The sequence below is a fragment of the Dendrobates tinctorius genome, unplaced genomic scaffold, assembly GCF_039654945.1.
Source record: "Dendrobates tinctorius isolate UK_male_01 unplaced genomic scaffold, ASM3965494v1 ptg000024l, whole genome shotgun sequence".
Classification (NCBI taxonomy): domain Eukaryota; kingdom Metazoa; phylum Chordata; class Amphibia; order Anura; family Dendrobatidae; genus Dendrobates; species Dendrobates tinctorius.
In genome coordinates, this window is record NW_027361692.1 from 5,768,797 (window position 1) to 5,795,625 (window position 26,829).

The window sequence follows — 26,829 nt, forward strand, 5'->3', positions numbered from 1 at the left end:
TAATACACCCCATTAGGTTATATGATATATGGTATATTTATATGCTATATAAAGACCAATGACGACTGAGCAGCATTTTAATATGTTGATATTTCCTACATTTACAGGCAACCATTCCTGGAAATACCATCTACACGGTACTCCGGGGACTTCAGTCAGACACACCCTATACAGTAACAGTGGTTCCTGTTTATGCTGAAGGAAATGGCGGACGAATGTCTGAAACTGGAAAGACATGTATGTGGCACAAATATTGGATTCCTTATTTTCCATATTATTTTCTTATAATCTTTTCACAAACTTAAAGTATATAGTCATACATAAAATGTTACGTTAACTCCTTAACATAGATACTTACAGGGTGAATTAGAAAGAGAAAGAAGTAGTAAAAACATATACATTCAACGATCCCTATTAACTGTACATAGTCACACAGAAGTACTAAGAGATGTATCCTATACAACAAAGATGAATACCATAAGATTCACTTCTTAACCCATAAGCAACATGTAAACATAAGGGTCGAACTGATGTGCTCTGATGCCTAGAAGGGCCCAAATGCCCCACTACCAAACAGGAAGACACAAGAATTATAAATAGGACATGGTAGGCAGTTGGACTAGTACAGATTTTACTTTGGGACCCATGATCTTCAAGTTACATCTCTGGTCAGTATCACAAATAGCTAAGAATTACCACAAATAACTAAGAATATTTGCAATTTGTTTTAGAAATACAAATCTCCTTAAAGGGAATCTGTCAGTAAGATCAAGCTCATATATGGGCATACAGGTCTGAAATGTTAATCCATCAACATCTTTAGATTTTCTATTTGTTGCTGTATTCCTGGGTAATTAGAATTTTCATTAATATGCAAATGAGGCATTATGTACTTTTGGGGCGTGGCAGAGCACTTAACAAGCCTCTGATTCCTCAGATTAGTTCCCCACTCAGCACCAGCTGCCTTTAGCATCCTTGATTGTCTGAGTGACATCATGTAAGGAAATCAGAGTCATCTATCAATCAAGATAATGAGGCTGTTGCTTGGGTGGAGAAACAACCTAGGGAGGCAGATGCTTGTTAGTGCTCTGTCAGACACAGACCTAATTTAAATTAGAATAAAAATTACTTGGGAAGGCAGTGATAAAATTATGTAAAGGTTTGGATAAATTTACGTTTTTAAAGACATTGCATGCCCATATATATTAGATTGGGGGAGGGGGAGTTGACCTTACTGATGGGTTCCCTTTAAAAATGTCAGTTGTGTGTGTTTGACTTACAGAAATAAAAAATGTACAATTATGTACACACATTATGGCCCAGACTAAATAAATAAGTGCATACTTTGTAAACTATGTCTTTATTTTAGTGGCACGAGGAACAGCTAAAAATCTTCAAGTTTACAATCCCACAACAAACACACTAAATGTTCGATGGGATCCTGCCCCAGGACAGGTTCAGCAATACAAGGTCAACTATGCACCACTCCTTGGAACTACAGTTTCAGAATTTGTGAGTACTAACTGTTCATTATAAAGGGCAATTTCCCACTAGCAGCCATCCTATAGTAGCAATCACTTGTCTAATTGGGGTCATAACTCACACAGTTTCGTTCTCCAAGAAATAAGCCATAAATGTCCATATTTACCTATAGGTTATGGTTCCTGGCAATACTCACAATGCGTTATTGGAGCGCCTGATCCCTGATACTGCTTACTCTGTTAATGTGGTGGCCATGTACGCTGATGGAGAAGCAGATCCAAGTAATGGAGAAGGAAAAACATGTATGTACAACATATAAATTATGGTATAGAAACATGTTCATTTTCTGCTTTTTGTGTTGGCAGTACAGCGATACTAGTAAATATGAAATGTTATATAAAATTGCAATATATGCCGTATTTTTCGGATTATAAGATGCTTCGGATTATAAAACGCACCCCAAATTTTGAGGGGAAAAATAGGAATTTTTTTTAAAATAAACTGATGGTGCTTCTTATAATCCATGCGTCATATTGCTTACTGGAGGTGGAGGCTGCGGTGAAGCGGGGTCCCAGGGTCGCTGCTGGAGGAGGCAGGAGTGGGGTGATGCTGCAGGCTGCAAGCTGGGGTGAGGGGGTGTTCCGATGTGCTGTGCGCCGCTGCGGGTGTCTGGTGCTGCTGCGGTGTCCGGTACTGCTGCCAGGTGCTGCTGCGGGTGTATCTAGTGCTGCGGGTGCCCGGCGATGCTACGGGTGTCTCTGCTGCTGCGCTGAAATCTCTAACCGAGATCTTGGTGCCAAGTTCTAAATCTGCGCATGCGCCGCCCCGGCAGCCATTTTCCCGGAGTCCACCACATAGGAAACCATGGAACTGCCGGGACTCTGGCTTAACACAAATGTTGGCAGAACCTTGGCAGCACTGAAACACCCGCAGCAGCACCGGGCAGCACCGCTGGACACCCCCACAGCGCCGGACACCCACGTAGCTCCGCCAGGCCCCGCAGCATCACCGGACACCCCCTCATTCCAGCCTGCAGCAACAGTACCGGTAAGGTATATACACATTATAAGATGCACCCCCACTTCCCCCCAAATTTGGGGGAAAAAAGTGCGTCTTATAATCCAAAAAATACGGTATATCTTGCAATAAATGTATACAATAGTAATATTTCTCCTTCTGTTGAATGACTGTGCTTTCTTTTGCTGGCCATAGTATTGATTTCTTGTCACTTCTAGAATAGAATACAACACTATGTTACTAGTCTGTAAGAGCTCCTTTGCACTGTAACTCACTCCTTATCTTTATGTAATAATCTGCAAATGCTCCTCTGGCCAATTGACCCACAGCTCGTCCTCCCTAATTCCTTAATATATCACTCCAGTCTAAAAAGCGGTATAATTCTCATAATCTGAGAAATTTTCACACATAAATACATTGCAAGTATGATCAAAGCTCATAATTCACACATAAACGGACCTCCTTTTTCTAATGTGTCTTTTCTCCTTTGTATAACACTGCTGGACACAGAACATTTTATATTTCTGTTGGCATCCGTAGGTGAGAATACAAGTGCATATTGCGCAGTTCACATTCAAAATATAATCACGTTTCAAAGCGATTGTGCAATATATGAAGCGCAGTACTGAAGGCCGTGTTGCATAAATCTGTTCACATTTACTAAAGTTACCAAATTGAACCATTTCCTGATGCATTTGTAAACTATCACAGGGCTTTGTTCTTGCCTGTGCTCTAGATTTTGTGCTAAAAAAAACAGACACAAGGAGGTGATCCTATATACAAAGTCTAAACTTTAACAGAAGGCTCCAAATGAAATGAAGATGGGTCAGTTTGTTTTGGAACTGTAAAAAATCTAGGCCAACATAATAATGCTCTATGTATGTCAAAAGAATTTGGATAAATTCAAGCATATGTTCACAATTTCCAATGAAACGTGAAAGATTCTGAGCCTCATTTGAGACACCATCAATTTAATTAAAAGTTACTTTGTAAAAATACAGTACATCTCAATCATTACTTATCTCAAATTCCAGCAAGTATTATAATTCAGAGCTGCATTCACATTTACAAAGTCTTCAGAACAGAAATCCCCAGTCCAGAGCTTAACTAGAGTCCGAAGGGCCCGGTGCAAAATTTGGACCAGGGCCCCCACCTACATGTTGGTCAGATGTATTAGTCACTGTAGCGTTCTAAATCCTATAAAGACATATGTGTTGCCCTCCATAATGTAACATTGTCCCCAATATTGTACTAATGTCACCCATCCAGGGCCCCTTCCTTATATAATGTCCACCTATCAGTGCCCCTTCCAGTAGTAATGTCCCCCCTTGTTGGCACCTTGCAGTAATAATGTATAACAGCCTGTTCTCCTTCTAGTAAGAATCTTCCCCATCCTGGACCCCTTCCAGAAATAATGTTTTCCATGTTGGACCCCTTTCAGTAATAATGTCCCCATCCTTGTGTAATGTCCTCCTCTTGGACCCTACCAATAATATATTTCCCCATCCTGGGCCCCTTCAAGTAATGCATGTCCCCTGTCATGGACCCCCTCCAGTAATAATGTCCCCCATTGTGGTGTAATTTCCCCATACTTCCAGCCTGTTCCCCTTCCAGTAAGAATCTTCCCCATCCTGGACCCCTTCCAGAAATAATGTTCTCTATGTTGGACCCCTTTCAGTAATAATGTCCCCATCCTTGTGTAATGTCCTCATCTTGGACCCTACCAATAATATATTTCCCGATCCTGGGCCCCTTCAAGTAATGCATGTCCCCTGTCATGGGTCCCCTTCCAGTAATATGTCCCCCATCCTGGGCCTCTTCCTGGTATAATGTCCAAACTTCTGGACCCGTCCTGTAATAATGCTCCCCACTGTGCTGTCATTCTCTAACAAATTTAAAAACAAAAAAATGATTCTTATCACTTTCCCCCTCTCCCATGACGTGCGGCACCCTGTTTTATGGCTGATGCAGGTGCAGCTGTCATCAGCGTGCTTGCTATGGGTGATGCATGATGTCACTGTTAAGTGGTGACTGTGACTGGCAGACCAATGTCAACATTCAGCCTCTGATTGATCGATAGCCTCTATTGCTGTGCAGGGATCCAGCGGATTTCTGTGTCACTGTCATGTTGGACGCTGTTCACACCACAGTTCCACCTCCAGCCACTATAGCCTCAGTGGCGCCGGCTTGATCTTCAGGCTCTCGGGGGTTAATCCTGCTGGAGACCAGGTTGGATGGTTAGTCATGCCCACGGTCTTTAAATAGTCATGCTGGCCTATGGGCGTCGCCGATTATAGCTTGTGTTTCATACCAAGTGGTTCCGGTCTGGAGTGGAGGTGTTGCAGAGAGAGAAACTCGTATCTGGTGGCGTATGATCCGTTGTTATCCTTTCTTCTTCCCATATTTGTGTTTAGTTGTGCCCTGTTCACATTACTGTATATTCCTGTGTGTGTGCGGCGCAGTGCAGTTTAAGTTCTCCCTGTCTATCATAATTTGTGTAGGGGCTTTGGTGGTGTGACTCCTCACTGGGTGGAGGGTGGAGGGTTAAGTGCAGGGCTGAGCAGGAGACAAGGAAAGGTTGGAGGCTCAGGCATTTGCACCATCAGCAAAAACCCTGGGTTGAGGGTCAGACAGGGTTTCCCCTAGTTAGAGGGACATCACAGGGGCCCCGGGTATTACAGCCTTAGTGGAACTAAGCCCCCCCGTGACATTATAATCGGCCCACATTTTTTCAGGAGTCCATGGATCCATTAGATTCCATAACCCGCCAGTTGGGGCGCTGTCCATACAGGTCTCCAAGTTGAAAGGGGCAGTTCAGCAGCAGTGCCTGGTAGTAGCGAAGGTGCAAACGGCATCTGCAGGTATCGGTGCAGAGCCGAAGTTTCCGCTGCAGAAAGATTTTCAGGGGATCGCAGCAAATTTGTCGTATTTCAGGAGGCCTGCAAGTTATACTTCCGCATGCGGCCAATCTCCTCAGGTAATGAGGCCCAGCGGGTAGGGCTGGTGTTGTCATTACTGAGTGGTGACCCCCAAGCATGGGCATTTTCCTTACCAGCTGACTCTGCTACATTTCATTCTGTGGATAATGTTTTTTCTGCCCTCGGGCTCATTTACGATGATCCTGACCGACTGGCTCTAGCGGAATCTAAAATCCGCGCCCTCCGCCAGGGGGAGCTCTTGGCAGAGGACTATTGTTCGGAATTTCGCCGCTGAGCCGTAGACACACAGTGGAACGACCCAGCACTGCGGAGCCAGTTTATTCATGGGGTATCAGGGAGGGTTAAACAAGCCCTCCTGATGTATGAGACTCCGGCATCGTTGGAGTCTGCCATGAGTTTGGTGATACGTATTGATCGCCGTTTTCGTCAGGGGGCACAGGAGATGCTACCTCTGGGGGAAAGCAGAGGTGCAACTGTGGTTGAAGTAGATGAGTTCCCTGAACCTATGCAGATTGCTGGCATGGCACAGGTTAAGCGTCACGCTCCGGGCTTCCGGAAGCCCGGAGCATGTTTCTACTGTGGTAAAAGTGGTCATTATGTTAAGGTTTGCCCGGTACTACCTAAGAGGGTTACATCGGCGGAAAACTGTTAAGCTCAGAGGGTATGGAGGAGACCCAACTGAGCGTATGCATATCCTCCATGATGGTATCTCAATGTATGCTCTCTGCCAAGGTTATTATCGCGGGCAGAGAGCTACCAATATCAGTGTTTGTGGATAGCGGTTCCGCCACCAATCTCATAGATGAGGAGTTTGCACACACCACCGGGTTTAAGATCGAAAGACTTCCTCACCCCATACAGGTGGTGACCATTAATGCTGTTCCCCTCCCTCAAGGGAAGATTACGGAGTTTGTGGCAGAGGTGAAACTCCACATTGGGGTCCTACATTCTGAGTCGGTTACATGTAGGGTCCTCCGTAATCTCCCAGCACAAATGGTCCTGGGTTTTCCATGGTTGTCCAGGCACAACCCGGTAATTGATTGGAAAACTCAGGACATAGTACAATGGAGTGGTTTCTGCCAAGACAATTGCTTGGCCACATGTGTGTCCGCCGTGACGGCCAGCCTGCCGGAGGCCTTGCAGGATTTCGCGGATGTTTTCTCTGAGAAGGGTTACTCAGAACTGCCTCCACATAGAGCCTATGACTGTGCGATTAGGTTAAAACCCGGGGCCAAATTACCTAAGGCCAGGATGTTTAATATTTCTGGTCCTGAGAGACAAGCTCTGAAAGACTACATCGAGGAGAGTCTGAGCAAAGGACACATCCGGCCTTCATCCTCGCCTGTAGCCGCGGGGTTTTTCTTCATTAAGAAGAAAGATGGGGGGTTACGCCCGTGTCTGGATTTCCGAGAGTTAAACCAGATTACTATCCGTGATCCCTACCCAATGCCGTTAATCCCGGATTTGTTCAACCAGGTAGCGGGGGCGAAATGGTTTTCCAAGCTGGACCTCAGGGGGGCGTATAACCTCATAAGGGTCCGTCAGGGGGATGAGTGGAAGACGGCGTTTAACACTCCTGAGGGTCATTTTGAGAGTCTGGTTATGCCGTTTGGGTTGACGACCGCGCCTGCCGTTTTCCAACATTTTATTAATGATGTATTTGCTCATGTCCTGGGGAGATTTGTGATTGTATACCTGGATGATATCCTCATTTATTCTGGCGATCGGGACACTCATTTGGAGCATGTCAGGCAGGTGTTACAGTTGCTCCGGGAGAACCAGCTCTATGCTAAGCTGGAAAAATGTTTATTTTTTGTCCAGGAGTTGCCCTTTTTGGGATATATTGTGTCCGCAGCCGGGTTTAAAATGGACAACGCTAAGGTGCAAGCGGTGCTGCAATGGGAGAGGCCGGAGAGTCTGAAGGCACTCCAGCGGTTCCTTGGGTTTGCGAATTATTATAGGAAATTTATAAAACACTTTTCGACTATCGCCAAACCGCTCACGGACATGACAAAAAAGGGTGCCGATCTGGCGATCTGGCCTGAGGTGGCTATACGTGCATTTGAGCGTCTGAAGAATAGTTTTGCTTCAGCCCCCATTCTGGTGCAACCAGACATGTCTAAACCCTTTGTGGTGGAGGTTGATGCGTCGGAGGTAGGAGTGGGGGCAGTACTGTCTCAAGGCTCGTCCATGAGCGAGATGCATCCATGCGCCTACTTCTCCAAGAAGCTGTCGCCGGCCGAACGGAATTATGATATCGGCAACAGGGAGTTGTTGGCCATCAAACTGGCTTTTGAGGAATGGCAACACTTCTTGGAGGGGGCGGCTCACCAGGTCACAGTCATCACCGACCATAAGAATCTGCTCTATCTGGAGTCGGCCAAGCGTCTGTCTCCTAGGCAGGCTCGCTGGGCATTGTTTTTTACTCGTTTCAATTTTCTTGTGACTTACCGTCCCGGGGCTAAAAACACCAAGGCGGATGCTTTGTCTAGGTGTTTTCCGGGGGGAGAACCTCGGGAAGAGCCGGTACCCATCCTCCAGAAAGGGGTAGTGGTCTCGGCTCTCACGACGGAGGTAGAGGCGGAGATTGCCGAGGCCCAAGAGGAGGTACCACCAGGACTTCCCGCCAACAAATCATTTGTACCCCTGCATCTTCGGCTTAAGGTGTTGAAGGAACACCACGACTCGGTACTGGCTGGTCATCCAGGGGTAAGGGGCACCTTAGAGCTGGTATCGCGTCGTTTCTGGTGGCCCAAAATCCGGCAGGACGTGGTCTCATACGTGGCAGCTTGCATCACATGCGCTAGGGCTAAGTCACCCGTACCCGTCCTGCTGGCATGCTACAGCCTCTGGGGGTACCCAATAGGCCATGGACAGAAATCTCCATGGATTTCATCACTGACTTGCCAGCCTCAGCGGGGAACACGGTCATCCTGGTGGTGGTTGACCGTTTTTCTAAGATGGCGCATTTTGTGGCGTTGTCTTCATTGCCCAATGCTAAGACGTTGGCTCAGGTATTTGTGAAGGAGGTGGTCATACTCCACGGAGTACCGTCGGACATAGTATCTGATAGGGGTACGCAATTTGTGGCGAGGTTTTGGAAAGCTTTTTGCTCACGTTTGGGGATCAAGTTGTCACATTCATCGGCGTTTCATCCACAGTCTAATGGACAAACTGAGCGCATGAACCAAAATCTAGAACAGTATTTACGATGCTTTGTGTCCGACAACCAGGAGGAGTGGTCTACTTTCCTTCCTCTGGCCGAATTCGCGTTAAATAATCACCGCCAAGAGTCATCGGGAGAGTCTCCATTCTTTTGTGTGTACGGTCAACATCCTCAGTTTTGTACCTTACGTCAGGGTGACTCGGGGGGTGTCCCGGAGGAGGATCAGCTAGGAGCCCAAATGTCATCAGTCTGGAAGTGGGTGAAACAGCGTTTGTTGAGCATGAGTGCCAGGTACAAACGGGTGGCTGACAGTAGACGCGTGCCAGGTCCGGACCTGTGTGTGGGTGAATGGGTGTGGAACATAAAACTCAAAATTCCATCTTTAAAACTGGGTCCAAGGTTTATTGGGCCTTTTAGGATTTCTGCCATCATTAACCCAGTGGCTTATCGGTTGGAACTTCCTGCGGTGTACAAGATACACAACGTGTTTCACAGGGCTTTATTGAAAAGGTGGTAGGCTTGGTGGACACGACGCCTATGCCACCTCCAGTCATGGTGGATGGCGATTTAGAGTTTGAGGTCGCCAAGGTAGTGGACTCTCGAGTAGTACGCCGTACTCTTCAGTATTTGGTGCACTGGCGGGGGTATGGTCCGGAGGAGAGGTCTTGGGTTCCAGCCTCAGACATACATGCGGATCGGCTGGTCAGTTCTTTTCACCGTCGTCATCCGGACAAGCCGGGTCCTATGAGTCTTGAGGGTCCAGAGGTCCCTCTTAGAAGACGGGGTAATGTCATGTCGGACGCTGTTCACACCACAGCATCCGGCAGGCAGAGGTAGTTCCACCTCCAGCCACTATAGCCTCAGTGGCGCCGGCTTGATCTTCAGGCTCTCGGGGGTTAATCCTGCTGGAGACCAGGTTGGATGGTTAGTCACACCCACGGTCTTTAAATAGTCATGCTGGCCTATGGGCGTTGCCGATTATAGCTTGTGTTTCATACCAAGTGGTTCCGGTCTGGAGTGGAGGTGTTGCAGAGAGAGAGATTCGTGTCTGGTGGCGTATGATCCGTTGTTATCCTTTCTTCTTCCCATATTTGTGTTTAGTTGTGCCCTGTTCACATTACTGTATATTCCTGTGTGTGTGCGGCGCAGTGCAGTTTAAGTTCTCCCTGTCTGTCATAATTTGTGTAGGGGCTTTGGTGGTGTGACTCCTCACTGGGTGGAGGGTTAAGTGCAGGGCTGAGCAGGAGACAAGGAAAGGTTGGAGGCTCAGGCATTTGCACCATCAGCAAAAACCCTGGGTTGAGGGTCAGACAGGGTTTCCCCTAGTTACAGGGACATCACAGGGGCCCTGGGTATTACAGCCTTAGTGGAACTAAGCCCCCCGTGACAGTCACAGTATATTCCAGCTGAAGATGAGTCCTTGGATGCACATTGAGTTGAAATAGTTGCTGGCATCTGCGGTTGTTCATCCCGCTCTGGCCAGATTGCAGTCGCACCCTCTGCAACTGTGATCATTACGCCCATGTCCCAATCATTTAGCTAAATGTATATACAAGACCTTTTTTTGGTGATATATCAAGAATGTAGAAAAATCAAAAACGGCACTCCAGAGGGGATAGATGAATTGCCTGAGTAGGGTTCCAATCCATACCAGTAGTAGTAATGAAACTGCGCTCAAAAGGATATGTTGCAAAACAAGGTGTCAGGAACACCGCACTACACTCGCTCACTGAGCCAGTGCACATGACCTGAGTACAAAAACAGTACTCAAAGATACCTGTGGAGCAGGGCAGCAGCGGTGACAATGCGTGCTTCAAACTATCAGTGTCAGGATCCTGTCAGCGCCGGAAAGTAAAGATGCACAGGACCTGTGGATGCTGAAGTTAGCAAGCTGGCACAGGACCTACGGTCATGTGACTGCAAGGGGGCGGGGCATAGCATCCTGCTTTCAGAGATGGCAGGACACCATACAACAACTCAGAGTCAGGCAAAACGGAGGTCATACACAATACGGGCAAACGAGGTACAGGAGGGATATACAGATGGGAGGTCAGACAAAGCCAAAGGTCATACACAAGAGGGCGGTGTGGTACAGCGGGACGAGCATAGAATAGTTAAGTCACAAGCAGAGAGTCATACACGAGAGAGCGGTGCAGTACAAAAGGGACAGGCAGAACTCGTAACAGGGACAGAACCGGATCAAAACCAAACAAGCAACAAGTAATCAGGCACAAGGCACACGTACACCAGAGGTCAACTAACTCAGCCGAGGGCAGAAATATAACTGACACCGGACCTAGGTCTAGTGAGCATTAAATAGTCGCCCTCTGCCAGAGAGAGGCAGAAACAATTAACCCCGTGTCTGACCAGGACGGGCCAAAGCGAAACCCCATCCTGGATCATGACACAAGGTGAATTTATTTACAGTCCGTGGATCAACAGCTAGTGGATGATTGTCACGTGGCAGTAGGGAAAGAACAGGAGATGTGGAACCTGGGCCCCTGAACTGCCCCTCAGGCTAAAGGGGGTGCCCTGACTCTCCTTAACTTGGGGGTACATTTGATGGTAGTGAGGCCCAAGTCCCCAAACTCTCCCTATCTCTTGTTTAGCCCTGAGCTAACCACCCAACTTCCTCCCCAGGAGGTGAGACAGGGAATAAAGTGAACTGCACCAATAACACAAAAGGAAATATAAAACAGACACCATGGGGATAAAGCAACTAAAAACCAAAACTTAGCTTTATCTGCTGCCAATGCTCCCAGCAGCAGAGTAAGGCTCCTGAACTCAGCTTTCAGCTGTAACACCACTGCTCCCGATAGCTCCTCTCTTCAGCAGCAACACCACTGCACGAGGTAGGTCCAGTCTTCACTACGGTTGGTTTACAAATGAACAGTATTACCAACCGTGATCTGCAGCACCAGGTGGCCTTATAAAGGGAAGTGGCAGTAGTCACCACCTGCTGACTAACTAAACATGTAGTAACTCCAGCGGCCATGGGGGGGGACCCAGCAGCAGACTCACTAAACATGTAGTAACACCAGCGGCCACCGGGGGCAAAAACCCATATTAACCCTCCAGGGCCAGAAAGGAAAAAGGTTTATATAAGAGAGTCCAGACTCTAACACAGATCCAAAAATGGATCGTGACAATAACGTTTCAGTACGCATGGACCTTCATCATATAAATGCTGTATTGTTGAAGTGAAAGATGTGTAGTCAATACTCATAGGGGATGACACTTTAAACGGACTGAAGGTGGTGAGAGGTATGTCAGATACATTTTAACCCCTTAATCCCATATGACGTACTATCCCGTCCTTGTGCCCTGGGACTTAATTCCCAGGGACGGGATAGTACGTCATAGCGATCAGCGGCACCCACATGGTGAGCGCCGCTAACCGCGGATGGGTGTCAGCTGATTATCACAGCTGACACCCGGCACAATGTGTCAGGGGCTGTCACGGACCGCCCCTGACAAGTTAACCCCTTGCACACCGCAATCAAACACGATCGCGGTGTACCGGGGGTTAAAGGGAAGCATCAGCAGGGAGGGGGCTCCCTCCGTGCTTCCCTGAGCCCCCCACGGCAGCGCAATGTGCAGCGCTGCTGCGGGGGGCTCCGTCCCTGCAGGCCCCCGAATCCAAGATGGCGACGGGGACCTTCGGGGGCCTGCAGGGAGCCGGCTTCCTCAGTACCTGCAAAGCGCAGGCACGAGGAAGCCTGCTGCACTGCCTGTGACAGATCGCTGATCTGTCACAGTGATCTGTGATGTGACAGATCAGCAATCTGTCACAGGACAGTGATGTCCCACCTGGGACAATGTAATAAAGTTAAAAAAAAAAAAAGTGTTAAAATAATTTTAAAAAAAATCGCCAAATAAATAAGAAAAAAAAAATATTCCCCCAATAAATTCATTTTTTGGAAATAAAAAAACAAAAACAATAAAAGTACACATATTTGGTATCGCCGCGTCCGTAACGACCTGCCCTATAAAACTGTACCATTAGTTATCCCTTTTAGTGAACCCCTTAAAAAATAAAAATAAAAAACGAAGCAAAAAATAATGATTTATTATCATACCGCCGAACAAAAAGTGCAATAACGCGCGATCAAAAAGACGAATATAAATATCCATGGTACCGCTGAAAACGTCATCTTGTCCCGCAAAAAACAAGCTGCCATACAGCATCATCAGCGAAAAAATAAAAAGTTATAGCTCGCAGAATAAAGCGATGCAAAAATAATTATTTTTTATATAAAATAGTTTTCATTGCATAAAACCGACAAAACATAAAAAAGACCTAAATGAGGTATCGCTGTAACCGTACTGACCCAAAGAATAAAAGGGCTTTATCAATTTTATCGCACCCAGAACGGTGTAAACGCACCCCCCCAAAAGAAATTCATGAAACGCTGGTTTTTGTTCATTCTGCGTCCCAAAAATCGGAATAAAAAGCGATCAAAAAAGTCACGTGCCCAAAAATGGTACCAATAAAAACGTCAACTCGTCCCTCAAAAAATAAGACCTCACATGACTCGGTGGGTCAAAACACGGAAAAATTATAGCTCTCAATATGTGGTGATGAAAAAACTATTTTTACAATAAAAAGCGTCTTTTAGCGTGTGACAGCTGCCAAACATAAAAACCCGCCATAAATAGTAAATCAAACCCCCCATTATCACCCCCTTAGTTAGGGAAAAATAAAATTAAAAGAAAATGTATTTATTTCCATTTTCCCATTAGGGCTAGGGTTAGGGCTAGGGTTAGGGCTAGGGCTAGGGTCAGGGCTGAGATTAGGGTTAGGGGTGTGTTGGGGTTAGGGTTGGAGTTAGAATTGGGGGTTTCCACTGTTTGGGCACATCAGGTGCTCTCCAAATGCAACATGGCGTCTGATCTCAATTCCAGCCAATTTTGAGTTGAAAAAGTCAAATGGTGGTCCTTCCCTTCCAAGCTCTGCCATGCGCCCAAACAGTGTTTTACCCCCACATATGGGGTATCAGCCTACTCAGGACATTGCAAAACAACTTTTGGGGTCCAATTTCTCATGTTACCCTTAGGAAAATAAAAAATTGGGGGCAAAAATATCATTCTTGTGGAAAAAAATGCTTTTTTTATTTTCACGCCCGGGCGTTATAAACTTCTGTGAAGCACTTGGGGATTCAAAGTGCTCACCACACATCTAGATAAGTTCTGTGGGGGGTCTCGTTTCCAAAATGGGGTCACTTGTGGGGGGTTTCAATAATTTAGGTACATCAGGGGCTCTCCAAACGCACATGACACCCGCAGACCATTCCATCAAAGTCTGCATTCCAAAACGTCACTACTTCCCTTCCGAGACCCGACGTGTGCCCATACAGTAGTTTTCTCCCACATATGGGGTATCAGCGTACTCAGGACAAATTGGACAACAACTTTGGGGTCCAATTTCTCCTGTTACCCTGGGAAAATACAAAAATTGGGGACTAATTGATCATGTTTGTGGAAAAAATACAATTTTTTTATTTTCATGCCCGGGCATCATAAACTTCTGTGAAGCCCTTGGGGGTTCAAAGTGCTCACCACACATCTAGATAAGTTCCTTAGGGAGTCTAGTTTCCAAAATGGGGTCATTTGTGGGGGGTTTCCACTGTTTAGGTACATTAGGGGCTCTCCAAAAGCAACATGACACCCGCAGACCATTCCATCAAAGTCTGCATTCCAAAACGTCACTACTTCCCTTCCGAGACCTGACGTGTGCCCATACAGTAGTTTTCTCCCACATATGGGGTGTCAGCGTACTCAGGACAAATTGGACAACAACTTTTTGGGGTCCAATTTCTCCTGTTACCCTTGGGGAAATAAAAAAAATTGTGACTAAATGATCATGTTTGTGGAAAAAATACGATTTTTTTATTTTCACGCCCGGTCGTTAAAAACTTCTGTGAAGCACTTGGGGGTTCAAAGTGCTCACCACACAACTAGATAAGATCCTTAGGGGGTCTAGTTTCCAAAATGGGGTCACTTGTGGGGGGTTTCCACTGTTTTGGTATATCAGGAGCTCTCCAAACGCGACATGGTGTCTGATCTCAATTCCAGCCAAAAACGTCAAATGGCGCTGCTTCCCTTCCGAGCTCTGCCATGCGCCCAAATAGTGGTCTACCCCCACATATGGGGTATCAGCGTACTCAGGACAAATTGCACAATAACGTTTAGGGTGCTGTTACCCTTGGAAAAATAAGAATTGGGGGTGAAAAGATCATTTTTTGGAAAAAATATTATTTTTTAATTGTACGGCTGTACGTTATAAACTTCTGTGAAGCCCTTGTGGGTTCAAAGTTGTCACCACATATCTAGATAAGTTCCTTGGGGGGTCTAGTTTCCAAAATGGGGTCACTTGTGGGGGTTTCCACTGTTTAGTTACATCAGGGACTCTCCAAACCTGACATGGCGTCCGATCTGAATTCCAGCCAATTTTGCATTGAAAAAGTCAAACAGCGCTCCTTCCCTTCTGAGCTCAGCCATGCGCCGAAACAGTGGTTCCCCCCCCACATATCAGGTATCAGCGTACTCAGGATAAATTGCACAATAAATTTTGCAGTCCAATTTCTCCTGTTACCCTTGGTAAAATAAAAAAAATTGAACCTGAAGTATTTTTTTTGTGAATAAAAGTTAAATGTTCATTTTTTTTTAAATATTCAAAAAATTCCTGTGACGCACCTAAAGGGTTAATAAACTTCTTGAATGTGGTTTTGAGCACCTTAAGGGGTACAGTTTTTAGAATGGTGTCACTTTTTTGTATTTTCTATCATATAGACCCCTCAAAGTGGCTTCAAATGTGATGTGGTCCATAAAAATAAAATGGTGTTGCAAAAATGAGAAATCGCTGGTCAATTTTTAACCCTTATAACTTCCTAACAAAAAAAATTTTGGTTCCAAAATTGTGCTGATGTAAAGTAAACATGTGGGAAATGTTACTTATCAAGTTTTTTGTGTGCTGTATCTCTGTGATTTAAGGGCATAAAAATTCAAAGTTGGAAAATTGCGAAATTTTCAAAATTTTTGCCAAATTTCCATTTTTCTCACAAATAAACGCAAGTTATTTGAATTAAATTTTACCACTATCATGAAGTACAATATGTCACAAGAAAACAATGTCAGAATCACCAGGATCCATGGAAGCATTTCAGAGATATTACTTCATAAAGGGACAGTGGTCAGAATTGTAAAAATTGGCCAAGTCATGAACGTGCAAACTACCCTTGGGGCTTAAGGGGTTAAAGGCATACATCAACAATTATGATTAAGGGAAAACTAAATGCAGCTTTTGTCAAAAGTTCAGGCTGTAACTCAGAATAAAACAAATCTCATAAATTATTGCGCTGAATAAGAATCAGGCCTCACAATCATGAGCGTATAACTCAGACCAGTTCTATGCAGTGTTTTATTGGATAACACTTAGACCTATGTTATACTATGAGATAGCGCAGATCTGCATTTTTTTCTTATGACGACACAGTATGGGAAAACAAATCGCAACATGCTGTGAGTGGCTTCACAAATCAGACCACACGCACCCATTCATGCCTATGGATGCGTGTAAAACATCAGACTGCACTCGGATGTCATCCGAGTACAGTCCGATTTAGGCGGCCACAGACAATGGAGAAGATGGAGAAATTAGGTGCTGCGTCTTTCTCGTACCTGTGATACGATTCGCTCATATGATAGAATCGGATCACAGTAAACTAACACATGGCTCAAACTCTGACAGACTTTGAGCCGAGTGTGATTTAAATAATCTATCGGACTTTCTCGGAAGAGGGAATCATTGCTCGTGTGACCGTAGCATTGCACCGATTTGGTCTTAAAACTTAAGGGGGTATTCGCATCTCAAAGATCCAATCCCAATATGTAATAGGTGTAATAATAATATTAATAATATAAGCAAATACCTCCAATTAGAATGTAGTATAGTTTTTCTGATTCACTATGTCTCTTTTCTCATGTGAAGGGCATTGCAGGATCTTAGATATTAGTTACAACCACTGATATAGTGACAGTTAAGGCCCTTTTACATTTAGCGATGCACCAGCGATCCTACCAGCGATCCGACCCGGTCAGGATCGCTGGTGCATTGCTAAATGATCGCTAGTGAGCTTTCATACAGAAAGATCTCACAGCGACGCAGCGCACGATACTCACCTTTCACACACAGCGATCCTGGCGTCCTCCCGCCCGCGTCCAGCGTCGCTCGTCTCACACAGCAGGAAGCCCAGCAGGAAGCGCCCGACAAGAAATGGAGCCGGACATTCTCGCGCGATCAGCGACGGACAGCAGGGGAGCCGGTCGGAGGTAAGTATCACACATAGCGATATCGCTAGCGATATCGCTATAACGTCACAAAACCAGTGACGTTTTAGCGAAATTGCTAGCGATATCGCTTAGTGTAAAACCCCCTTTAGCTAGTTGGTAGTGGTCATAACCATGGATACCTAAGGTTCTGCAATGCCTGCACATGAGGACAGAGACATAGCGAATCAGCCAAAATATACTACAATTCTAATTGGAGGTTTTTGCTAATAATATTATTAATAATTTATTATTATTAATAATAATAGTTATATTATTATTACACCTACTACATATTGGGATAAGGTCTTGGAGATAGGAATAACCCTTTAAGTTCTACTTTTACCTTACCTAAACAGAATATTTAATATTTAATAAAATAGGAAATATTATAGTCTCAAGAAGAAATTTGCTTTTTTCAGTTTTGTTTTCGTCAGGTTAATTGCCTTCCAATTAAACTTGCCATAGTTTTAGAAATCAGGAGTTCAATTTGAAGCAGTGAGAAATGGATGGGGGAGAAATTTGTGAGCAGCACCTACGGTAGTTAAATTATTTTCTCTTTAAAAACAATCTCTCACCAGTCACCATAGTTTGAGGAGAATGCAGCTATTCTAAAATTCTGAAAAATCTCTAAAGGATCCTGTATGGAAAGTTTGCTCCTGTGTCATATTAGAATGTTTCCTTCTTTTGCTGACTTCTTTGCAAATCCCTCCAGCTACTGAGAGCTTTCCAAATAGTTGTGGTATCCCTCTTTCCACATTTCACTCATACTGCGGTAGGTTTATTTCTTAATAATCTGCTAGTATGTTCTAGCTGGCAGCATTGTGCTACAAAGATCATGCACAGCGGGCAGACACCCGGAGTGTGGTTGGAAACTTCGCATTTTCCTGTATTCACATGCTTATAATAAATATTTAACAGCGCTGTTAAGAAAAATCAAGGTTAATTTCCAGACTGATAATTGTTTTGTAATTATGTTTCTTCCTGCAGTACCTCGGAGCGGGCCAAAGAACATTAAAGTTTTTGGAGAGACAACTAACAGTCTTTCAGTAAACTGGGATCACGCTGATGGCCCTGTCCAACAATATAGAATTATCTATTCGCCAGCTGTTGGTGATCCTATAGATGAATTTGTAAGTTTGCATGCCTTTACATTATATGCTATATAATTTAAATATTTGTGGTTTCTAAATATCTTCTAAATGTCATTATTTAATGCCTAATTATTTTTGTGATCTAACATATTCAGTGGTCACTACTGTTAAATCCACTATCCCATTCACTCAAAGCCACAATCAGACAAGCTGTCTCCTTTGGGCAATCCTTTTTTTTAGTTACAAACGACCTCTGATGATACGCTGGTCTTTGGTGTTCTACTGCAGGAAGCCCCAACAATCAAGTGTTCTATTTTCCTACAACACCCCTGCTGGAGAAATGAAGTATTACACAGTGGGCTGTACTAAACCAAGCACCATGTGTTGGACCTGATCTAGCCTCTAGTGAATAACTATGTTCAGTGGATCCCATATTGACTGAGAATTTCCTTTATTGGGTATTTAAGTGTGAATATTTGAAGCAAGATATCTCCCATTTAATTGTCAGCAGTGGATTTCTTACATAGTACCTCACGGTCAAAATATTTATTGTGAATCTGTATTGAGCAGCTTTGTGCACATTTCACTATGTTTAGGCTTGGAATCCCTTCAGAAGATGACAATGATGTGGCTGGGTTCTTTATAGATAAGATTAACAAAAGGACTAAAGTGCTTTCCTCAGCCTTATGCCCTTCCATTCATAGCTTAGATAGTTCCATATCTCCAAACTATACTGTTCTGTGGGCTTTCCATTGACTTTAGCAACACTAGAAGACTCTTGGTCATGGTGAATGTCTTTTTCCAGCGAATGGTACCTAAAAAAGAATTTTTCAGGGGCAGACGCACATAGGAGAGCTCCCCAGGGCAAGAACTCATTGTAAAGCATCCCTTTATGTATCTAGGAACAAAGCTGCTTGCAACTTTGGAGGTAGAAATGTTCCCCTGTACATTTGGGCCCCTGTGTGGTTGCACAGGTTTACCAATGGTGTGTCCGTCCCTTTTATACGCTGTGTACTTGATATGGGAGGAATTCGATTTCAGGTTTCTTACAATCTAACTTGAGTTTTATACCATACAGTACAAATAAAGGCAACATTTTTTGTCATTCCTGTCTGTGGGACACTTAAGTCCTTGCTGACACCTGTTAGGGCCCCGTCACACATAGCGACTCACCAGTGATCCCGACAACGATATCACCTTGTCAGGATCACTGGTGAGTCACTATGTGATCGCTGGTGAGCTGCTAAAAAGGCAGCTTCACCAGTGATCAGCACCAGCAACATGCGGGTAACAAGCAACGCACGTCGTTTAGTTACCCACAGTGTATCTTAGTTACCAGCGCGCTGATGCAGGGAGCTGGTAACCAAGGTACACATCGGGTTTCTAAGGGGCGCACGGCACTTAGAAACCCGATGTGTACCTTGACTACCAGCTCCCTGCATCAGCGCGCTGGTAATTAAGGTACACATCGGGTTTTTAGGCGCTGCGCGCCCCTTAGAAACCCGATGTGTTCCTTGGTTACCAGCTCCCACTCGCTGGTCGCTGGTCTCCTGCCTGTCACACGCAGCGTTGTGTGCTGGCCAGTGGGAGACCAGCGACCCTAAAAATGTCCAGAGGTTTCCGCAGCGATCGGCGATACCCGGCAGGGGGGCCGGTCGCTGATCGCTGTCACACACAGTGATCTCGCTGGTGAGATCGCTGTTGCGTCACAAAACTTGTGACTCAGCAGCGATCTCGCTAGCAAGATCGCTATGTGTGACGGGGGCTTTAGAATCAAAAGTTTATTGATCATTGGCTGATCACAATTCTTTCTTGTGCATGTTTACACAAGTAGATTTAGGACAGGTAGCCAAACATACAGTAGAGCTAGTGATATAAGCAATTGAAAACGTTATTGGGTTTTCAGTTGCTTATTAGATTTTGAATAGCTTTTATGTTTTGCTAACTACGCACAGAATACCATTGCACTGGTATTCAAGCACCGTTTGTACTCTGAGGTCCTAAGAACGCAGCACATTTCTATAAAAGACTTATTGCATTGTTTTCTGACACACGTCCAAGCCAGTTCCCAATGTCGTGTCACAGCACTTTTATCCATATGTTCCCTATTTTGCAGACAGTCTGCTTTCTATTTAAAGGACTGTATATCCAGTGCTCATTTTGTAGAACAGATGTATAATACATTATGTCTGGTTTCCAGTGTTTACAGTGGTTTTGTCTGAATGAAAGCTTACTATGTGCTGTGCATGTTGCACTTATATCTATCCTGCTGTACTGTTGCGATTACACTTTTAATTGCAGCATAATTTTGAATTTGCTGTAATAGCTGCAAAACATTGTAATACACATGTAAAGAAAACACTTTGGTATTTGTTAGGATTTTCGAGGAATATACAGTAGTTCTACAACTTAAAATGGCTCTAGTACTCTGTTACTACTGCTCCATAATACTTCATCTTCATCATCCCTTTTTCATGATTTTACTGTAGTACATGATATTTTTTATTAGAAATATTGCTATATTTGTATTTTTGTGACTACATTTAAATATTTTACCTTTATATTTACAGTATATATTTTTTGTAAATGTATTACTACATTTGCATTATTGTATTGCACTTCTTTTAGACAATGGTTCCTGGTAGAAGAAACAATGTGGTCCTACAACCTTTGCAGTCAGACACACCATATAAAATCACTGTGGTAGCTGTGTATGCAGATGGTGATGGCGGACAACTGACTGGAAATGGAAGAACAGGTAAGAGACTAAAAATGTGTTTATGGCACAAATGTTCCTCAAATATATATTATACACAGAAGTTTTTCTAGATTATTTTTATTAATGTCTGCATGTCCCTATAATTTGTATGTCCATGGTTTGGCATTAGATTCCTTTCCTGGTGCAGTAGTTTTTCTCTAAAAAATAGAGTAGATGTTCTACATTTGGAAGGATTGAATAGCTGTAATAAAGGAATAATTGTCAGTACATTCACAATTCTGGGCTAGTAATTACTTCCATTCTAGGCTTTACTTTACAACTTTTTGGGTTATTATAATGAATACCGTTGTTTTGTTCTAGTTGGCTTGCTTGCACCTAAAAATCTACAAGTATCTGATGAATGGTACACAAGGTTCCGAGTATCTTGGGATAGGGCAACCTCTCCAGTTCTTGGCTATAAACTCGTATACCAGCCACAAGGTAACTACAATTTTTTAAATTTTTTTTAGTTACATTAATATATATCCAAATTAATTTATAGTCCATACTTCAAGTAGTAATTGTTTTCTATTTCTTGTGAAGATGCTGATGACTCGATGGAAGTATTTGTTGGCGATGTGAATTCATACACTCTGCAAAATCTTAACCCTGGAACAACCTATGACGTTCAGGTGTATGCACAATATGACACCGGACTGAGTGGACCTCTTAAAGGACCTGGAACGACCTGTAAGTCCTGTGCTTATACAATTGTCAAAAGGAAATCAAATCACAAGCATATTTGTACCACATCTTATGAAAGCTCCAATTGGTATTTTGGTATAAATTGAGCTTCAAGTACTGGCTTGCTACTTTTATTTTCCCCTCAATTGTGTGTCAATCTGCATCTGCAAACTGTTCCTTGTTCTTGTTTTCATTCGAGTTTATGATTTAGAGAGTCTAGAAATGTGGATTGTGGATGTAGATATTTACAGGTTTGAGATTTCATTTTAATCTTTTTTTCTGATGGGAGTTGTTACCTACTACCTGTTATCTTGCTTATTTATTTTCCCTGGATCATGTCATGTTGTCTGTTGCCAAATAATAAGTCCTGAACCTGAACCTAATCATTGCTTTCTGAGTTTGGAATAGATTTATATTGTAGTTGTTTATAAAAACTGTGTTCAAAGTTTAATTTTAAAGTCTGTGTTAGGCTGCGTGCCCACAATCAGGAATAGTAGATTTTGGACGCAGCGCATTTTTGCTGTGTGCAAAGCGCTGTGTTTTACAGGGCAAGCACAGATGTCGCGTAAACTCACCTCCGGTGCGGTTTCCAAGCCACAGCATGTCAATTTCTCTTGCTCGAATGCCAATTCTTTTGTGCTGAATTTCCCCACGGACTTGGATTAGATGCGGTAAATCAACAGTTAAAAAAGCACATGTGTTGTAAAGTGCGTTTACACAGCTTAAACACACCAAAAATGCATCTAAACATAAATAATTAAAAACAAAAACAGGTGGAGTCCCCCTATTTTGATAAGTAGCTCAGGTAAAGCAGACAACTGTGAGCTTATATTAACAGGCTGGGAAAGTCCCTAGTTATTGGGCCCCTCCCAGCCCAAAAATTCAAGCCCGCAGCCACACCAGAATTGGCACATCACATTAGATGCGCGAATTGACCGTCGCTCTGACGATTGACCTTGGCTCTTCCCGATTGCTCTGGTGTGGTCGCAATTAGCTTAATTGTGGTTGATGACAGCTGTGATTTGTCAAGAATCACATCTGCCATCGACCCCTGGGTTTAGTATTAAAAATAAAAACACACACAGAAAAAAATACTATATTTGAAAAAAACACACAGGAAAAAAAACACTTTATTTTAATAAAGACTCCCCCACACTAAATCCCTCATTCTCCATTTTAGAAAAAATATGTTCCCATGACACTCCCATTACTAACCCAGTAAGTAAACGAAGAGAGAAAAACATACAGAAAAAAGACACTTTATATGAAAAACACACGGAAGAAAAACACTTTACACACAGAAAAAAACATTTATTTTAATAAACACTCACCCAAATTATCCCTCGTTCTCCAATTTATTAAAAAGAAAATGTTCCCATGAATCTCCTCTGACATAACCCACGATCCTCAACGTCTCAGGCATTTCTGAATAGCAGTAAAGTACTGCTATTTACAGCCGCCAGGTAGTGAGAACAACTCTCATCAGTGCCGCTGGCTCAATGCTTCTCTCTGAGAGCCAGCGGCTCTGCTGAGAATTGTTATCAATACTTGGCGCCTGTGAATAGCAGCACTTTTCTGCTAATCAGAGACACAGAAGACTTTAGGAGACATTAGGATATGCAAATGTATTTGTTTGATGGCTTGTGACTATTCATCATCCTCTTGATTACATTCCAGAGGTTTTCAATGGGGTTCAGGTCTGGAGAATGGGCTGCCCATGTCAGGGTTTTGATGTGGTGGTCTCTTAATTTTTGCCAGAGCTGTATGTACAAACAGTGGTGTGAAAAAGTGTTTGCCCCCTTCCTGATTTCTTATTCTTTTGCATATTTGTCACACTTAAATGTTTGCAATCAGAAAACAAATTGAAATGTAAGTCAAAGATAATACAAGTAAACACAGAGTGCAGTGTTTAAAGGAAGGTCTTTATTATTAAGGGAAAAAGAAATCCAAACCTACTGGGGCCTGTGTGAAAAAGTGATTGATCCCTCCCTTAAAACATAAATTACCTATGGTTATCACATTTTTAGCAAGCTGAGTTGAATTTCCATAGCCACACACAGGCCTGATTACTGCCACACCTGTTCTCAATCAAGAAATCACTTAAATAGGACCTGCCTGACAAAGTGAAGTAGACCAAAAGATCCACAAAAGCTAGACTTCATGCTGCGATCCAAACAAAATAAGAAGCAAGGTAATTGAGATATATCAGTCAAGAAAAGGTTATAAAGCCATTTCTAAAGCTTTGGGACTCCAGCGAACCACAGTGAGAGCCATTATCCACAAATAGCAAAAACATGTAACAGTGGTGAACCTTCCCAGGAATGGCTAGCCAACCAAAATTCCCTCAAGAACGCAGTGACAACACATTCAAGAGGTCACAAAAGACCCCACAGCAAAATCCAAAGAACTGCAGGTTTCACTTGCCTCAGGTAAGGTGACTGTTCATGACTCCACATAACAAGGAGACTGGGCAAAAATTGCATACATGGCAGAGTTCCAAGACAAAACCACTGCTGAGCAAAAAGAACTTAAAGTCTTGTCTCTGTTTTGCCAGAAAACATCTTCATGATCGCTAAGACTTTTGGGAGAATACCGTGTAGACTGATGAGACAAAAGTTGAACATTTTGGAAGGTGTATGTCCCATTACACTTGTTGTAGAAGTAACACAACATTTCAAAAAAGGAACATCATACCAACAGTAAAATATGGTGATGGTAGTGTGTTGGTCTGGGGCTGATTTGTTGCTTCAGGACCTGGAAGACTTGCCATGGTAAATGAAACCATAAATTCTGCTGTTTATAAAATAAATTCTGAAGGAGAATGTATGGCCATCTGTTTGTGTCTTCAAGCTCAAGAGCACTTGGGTTATGCAGCAGGACAATAATCCAAATCTCACCAGCAAGTCCACCTCAATGGCTTACGAAAAACAAAATTAAGACTATGGAGTGGCCTAGTCAACAGTCTGACCTTTATCCAGTTGAGATTCTGTGGCATGACCTTAAAAAGTCAGTTCATTCTCGGAAACCCTCCATTGTGGCTGAATTACAACAATTCTGCACAGATGAATGGGAAAAATTCCTCCCGAGCATTGTAAAATTTGATTTAGTGAATCCTACATTGAGCAGGGGGTTGGACCAGATGATCCTGGAGGTCCCTTCCAACTCAACTTTTCTATGATTCTATGATTCTAAAAGACTAATTGCCAGTTATCGCAAATGCCTGATTGCAGTTGTTGCTGCTAAGGGTGGCCCAACCTGTTATAAGGTTTAGGGGGCAATCACTTTTTCACACAGGACCCTGTAGGTTTGGATTTCTTTTTCCCTTATTAATAAAGATCTTCCTTTGAAATCTGCATTCTGTGTTCACTTGCATTATCTTTGTCTAATATTTAAATTTGTTTTGTGTTCTGAAACATTTAAAGGGAACCTGTCAGCAGGATTGTGCACAGTAACCTACAGACAGTGTCAGGTCGGTGTCATTATACTGATTAAAATGATAGCTTGGTTGATGAAATCCATCTTGTGGTTGTTCTTTCATCTTTATTTTCAGTTTTGTGTTAATGAGATTCTCTTGTCCTAAGTCGAGTTTGAGGTATGTGGTGCTCTGATTACATATTCATAATGCAGACTGCTGACAGGTCACTGAACCCTCAGTGACCTCCCCCCTACTTTGCATAATGAATATCTGTAAATACTTAAAAAAAATGCATCTGCAGGCAGTTATCAGCCGTGAAAATAAAAAATTCCTCCTCTAAGATGGCGTCACAGTGGCACCTGTGCAGTAGCAACTCGAAGATAGCTGAGAGCAGCTACTGCCCAGGCACTGGCAGCGCCATCTTTTCTGTCCAGACTCTGTTTGAAGACTTCCATTGAAGGAGAAATCACCACCTCTCGTGGCAGCTTGTTCCACTCATTGATCACCCTCACTGTCAAAAAGTTTTTTCTAATATCTAATCTGTGTCTCCTCCCATTCAGTTTCATCCCATTGCTTCTAGTCTTTCCTTGTGCAAATGTGAATAAAGCTGATCCTTCTACAATGTGACAGTCCTTGAGATATTTGAAGAAAGCTATTAAGTCTCCTCTTAGTCTTCTATTTTGCAAGCTAAACATTCCCAAATCCTGCAACCGTTCCTCATAGGACATGGTTTGCAGACCGGTTACCATTCTGGTCGTTCTTCTCTGAACTTGCTCCAGTTTGTTGATGTCTTTTTTAAAATGTGGTGCTCAAAACTGGACTTCTAGATGATGTCTGACCAAAGAGGAGTAGAGGGGGATAATGACTTCACGTGATCTAGACTGTATGCTTGTGTTAATACATCCCAGAATTGTATTTGCCTTTTTTGCTGCTGCATCACACTGTTGACTCATGTTTAGTTTATGATCTATTAGTATACCCAAGTCTTTTTCACATGTGCTGTTGCTTAGCCCTATTCCTCCCATTCTGTATATTTTTTTTCATTTTTATTGCCTAGATGTAGTACTTTGCATTTTTCCCTGTTAAAAACCATCCTGTTAGTTGCTGCCCACTGCTCCAGTTTATTTATATATTTTTGAACCCTCTCTCATTCTTCTCTAGTACAGTGCTGTGCAAATTAATTAGGACAAAGCATTTCTTTAAGTAAAAGTTGTAAGTTGGTTACCAGTCAGTGATTCAAACCAGTTTTAACTGCTTTGAACAGGCACTCACACCTGTTCAAAGCAGTTAAAACTGGTTTGAATCACTGACTGGTAACCAACTTACAATTTTACTTAAAAAAAATGCTTTGTCCCAATTAATTTGCACAGCACTGTATTAGCTATCCATCCTAACTTTGTTTCATCAGCAAATTTAATCAGTGTACCCTCATTTCCTTCATCTAAATCATTGATAAAGATGTTGACCAATACAGAGCCCAGAACAGAGCCCTGTGGTACCCCACTTGAGACATTCTTCCAACTGGATGTGCAGCCATTTACGACCATTCTTTGGGTCCGATCACCAAGCCAGTTATGAATCCACCTAACAGTTGCCTTGTCCATTCCATTCTTAGTCATTTTTTCATTAAGGATAGTGTGAGATACTTTGTCAAATGCTTTGCTGAAGTCAAAATATGCTATATCTACAACATTTTCCTAATCCACCCAGTCAGTGATTCTGTCATAGAAGGAAATTAAATTAGTCTGACATGACTTATTAGTTACAAACACATGCTGACTCTGATTAATCACTTCATTCCTATTCAGGTATGTACTTACATGTTATTTAATAATTTGTTCAAGATCTTTCCTGGTATAGAAGTCAGACTCCCTGGCCTATTGTTCCCTGGGTCCACCTTCTTGCCCTTTTTGAAGATAGGAACATTTGCTCTTTTCCAGTCTTTT

At 43.3% G+C, this 26,829-nt stretch overlaps 1 protein-coding gene across 3 annotated transcripts in view; it reads left to right on the top strand.

The window, feature by feature from the left end:
• The window catches only part of COL12A1 (collagen type XII alpha 1 chain), a 221,073-nt gene that overhangs the window by 121,338 nt on the left and 72,906 nt on the right, over positions 1–26,829 (top strand). For all 3 annotated transcript variants that reach the window (XM_073569320.1, XM_073569322.1, XM_073569323.1), the window contains 7 exons: positions 108–237; positions 1,370–1,512; positions 1,655–1,784; positions 17,923–18,065; positions 20,655–20,784; positions 21,106–21,225; positions 21,328–21,474. In XM_073569320.1, coding sequence (XP_073425421.1) covers positions 108–237; positions 1,370–1,512; positions 1,655–1,784; positions 17,923–18,065; positions 20,655–20,784; positions 21,106–21,225; positions 21,328–21,474 — 943 coding nt within the window. The remainder of the gene's footprint in view (positions 1–107; positions 238–1,369; positions 1,513–1,654; positions 1,785–17,922; positions 18,066–20,654; positions 20,785–21,105; positions 21,226–21,327; positions 21,475–26,829) is intronic.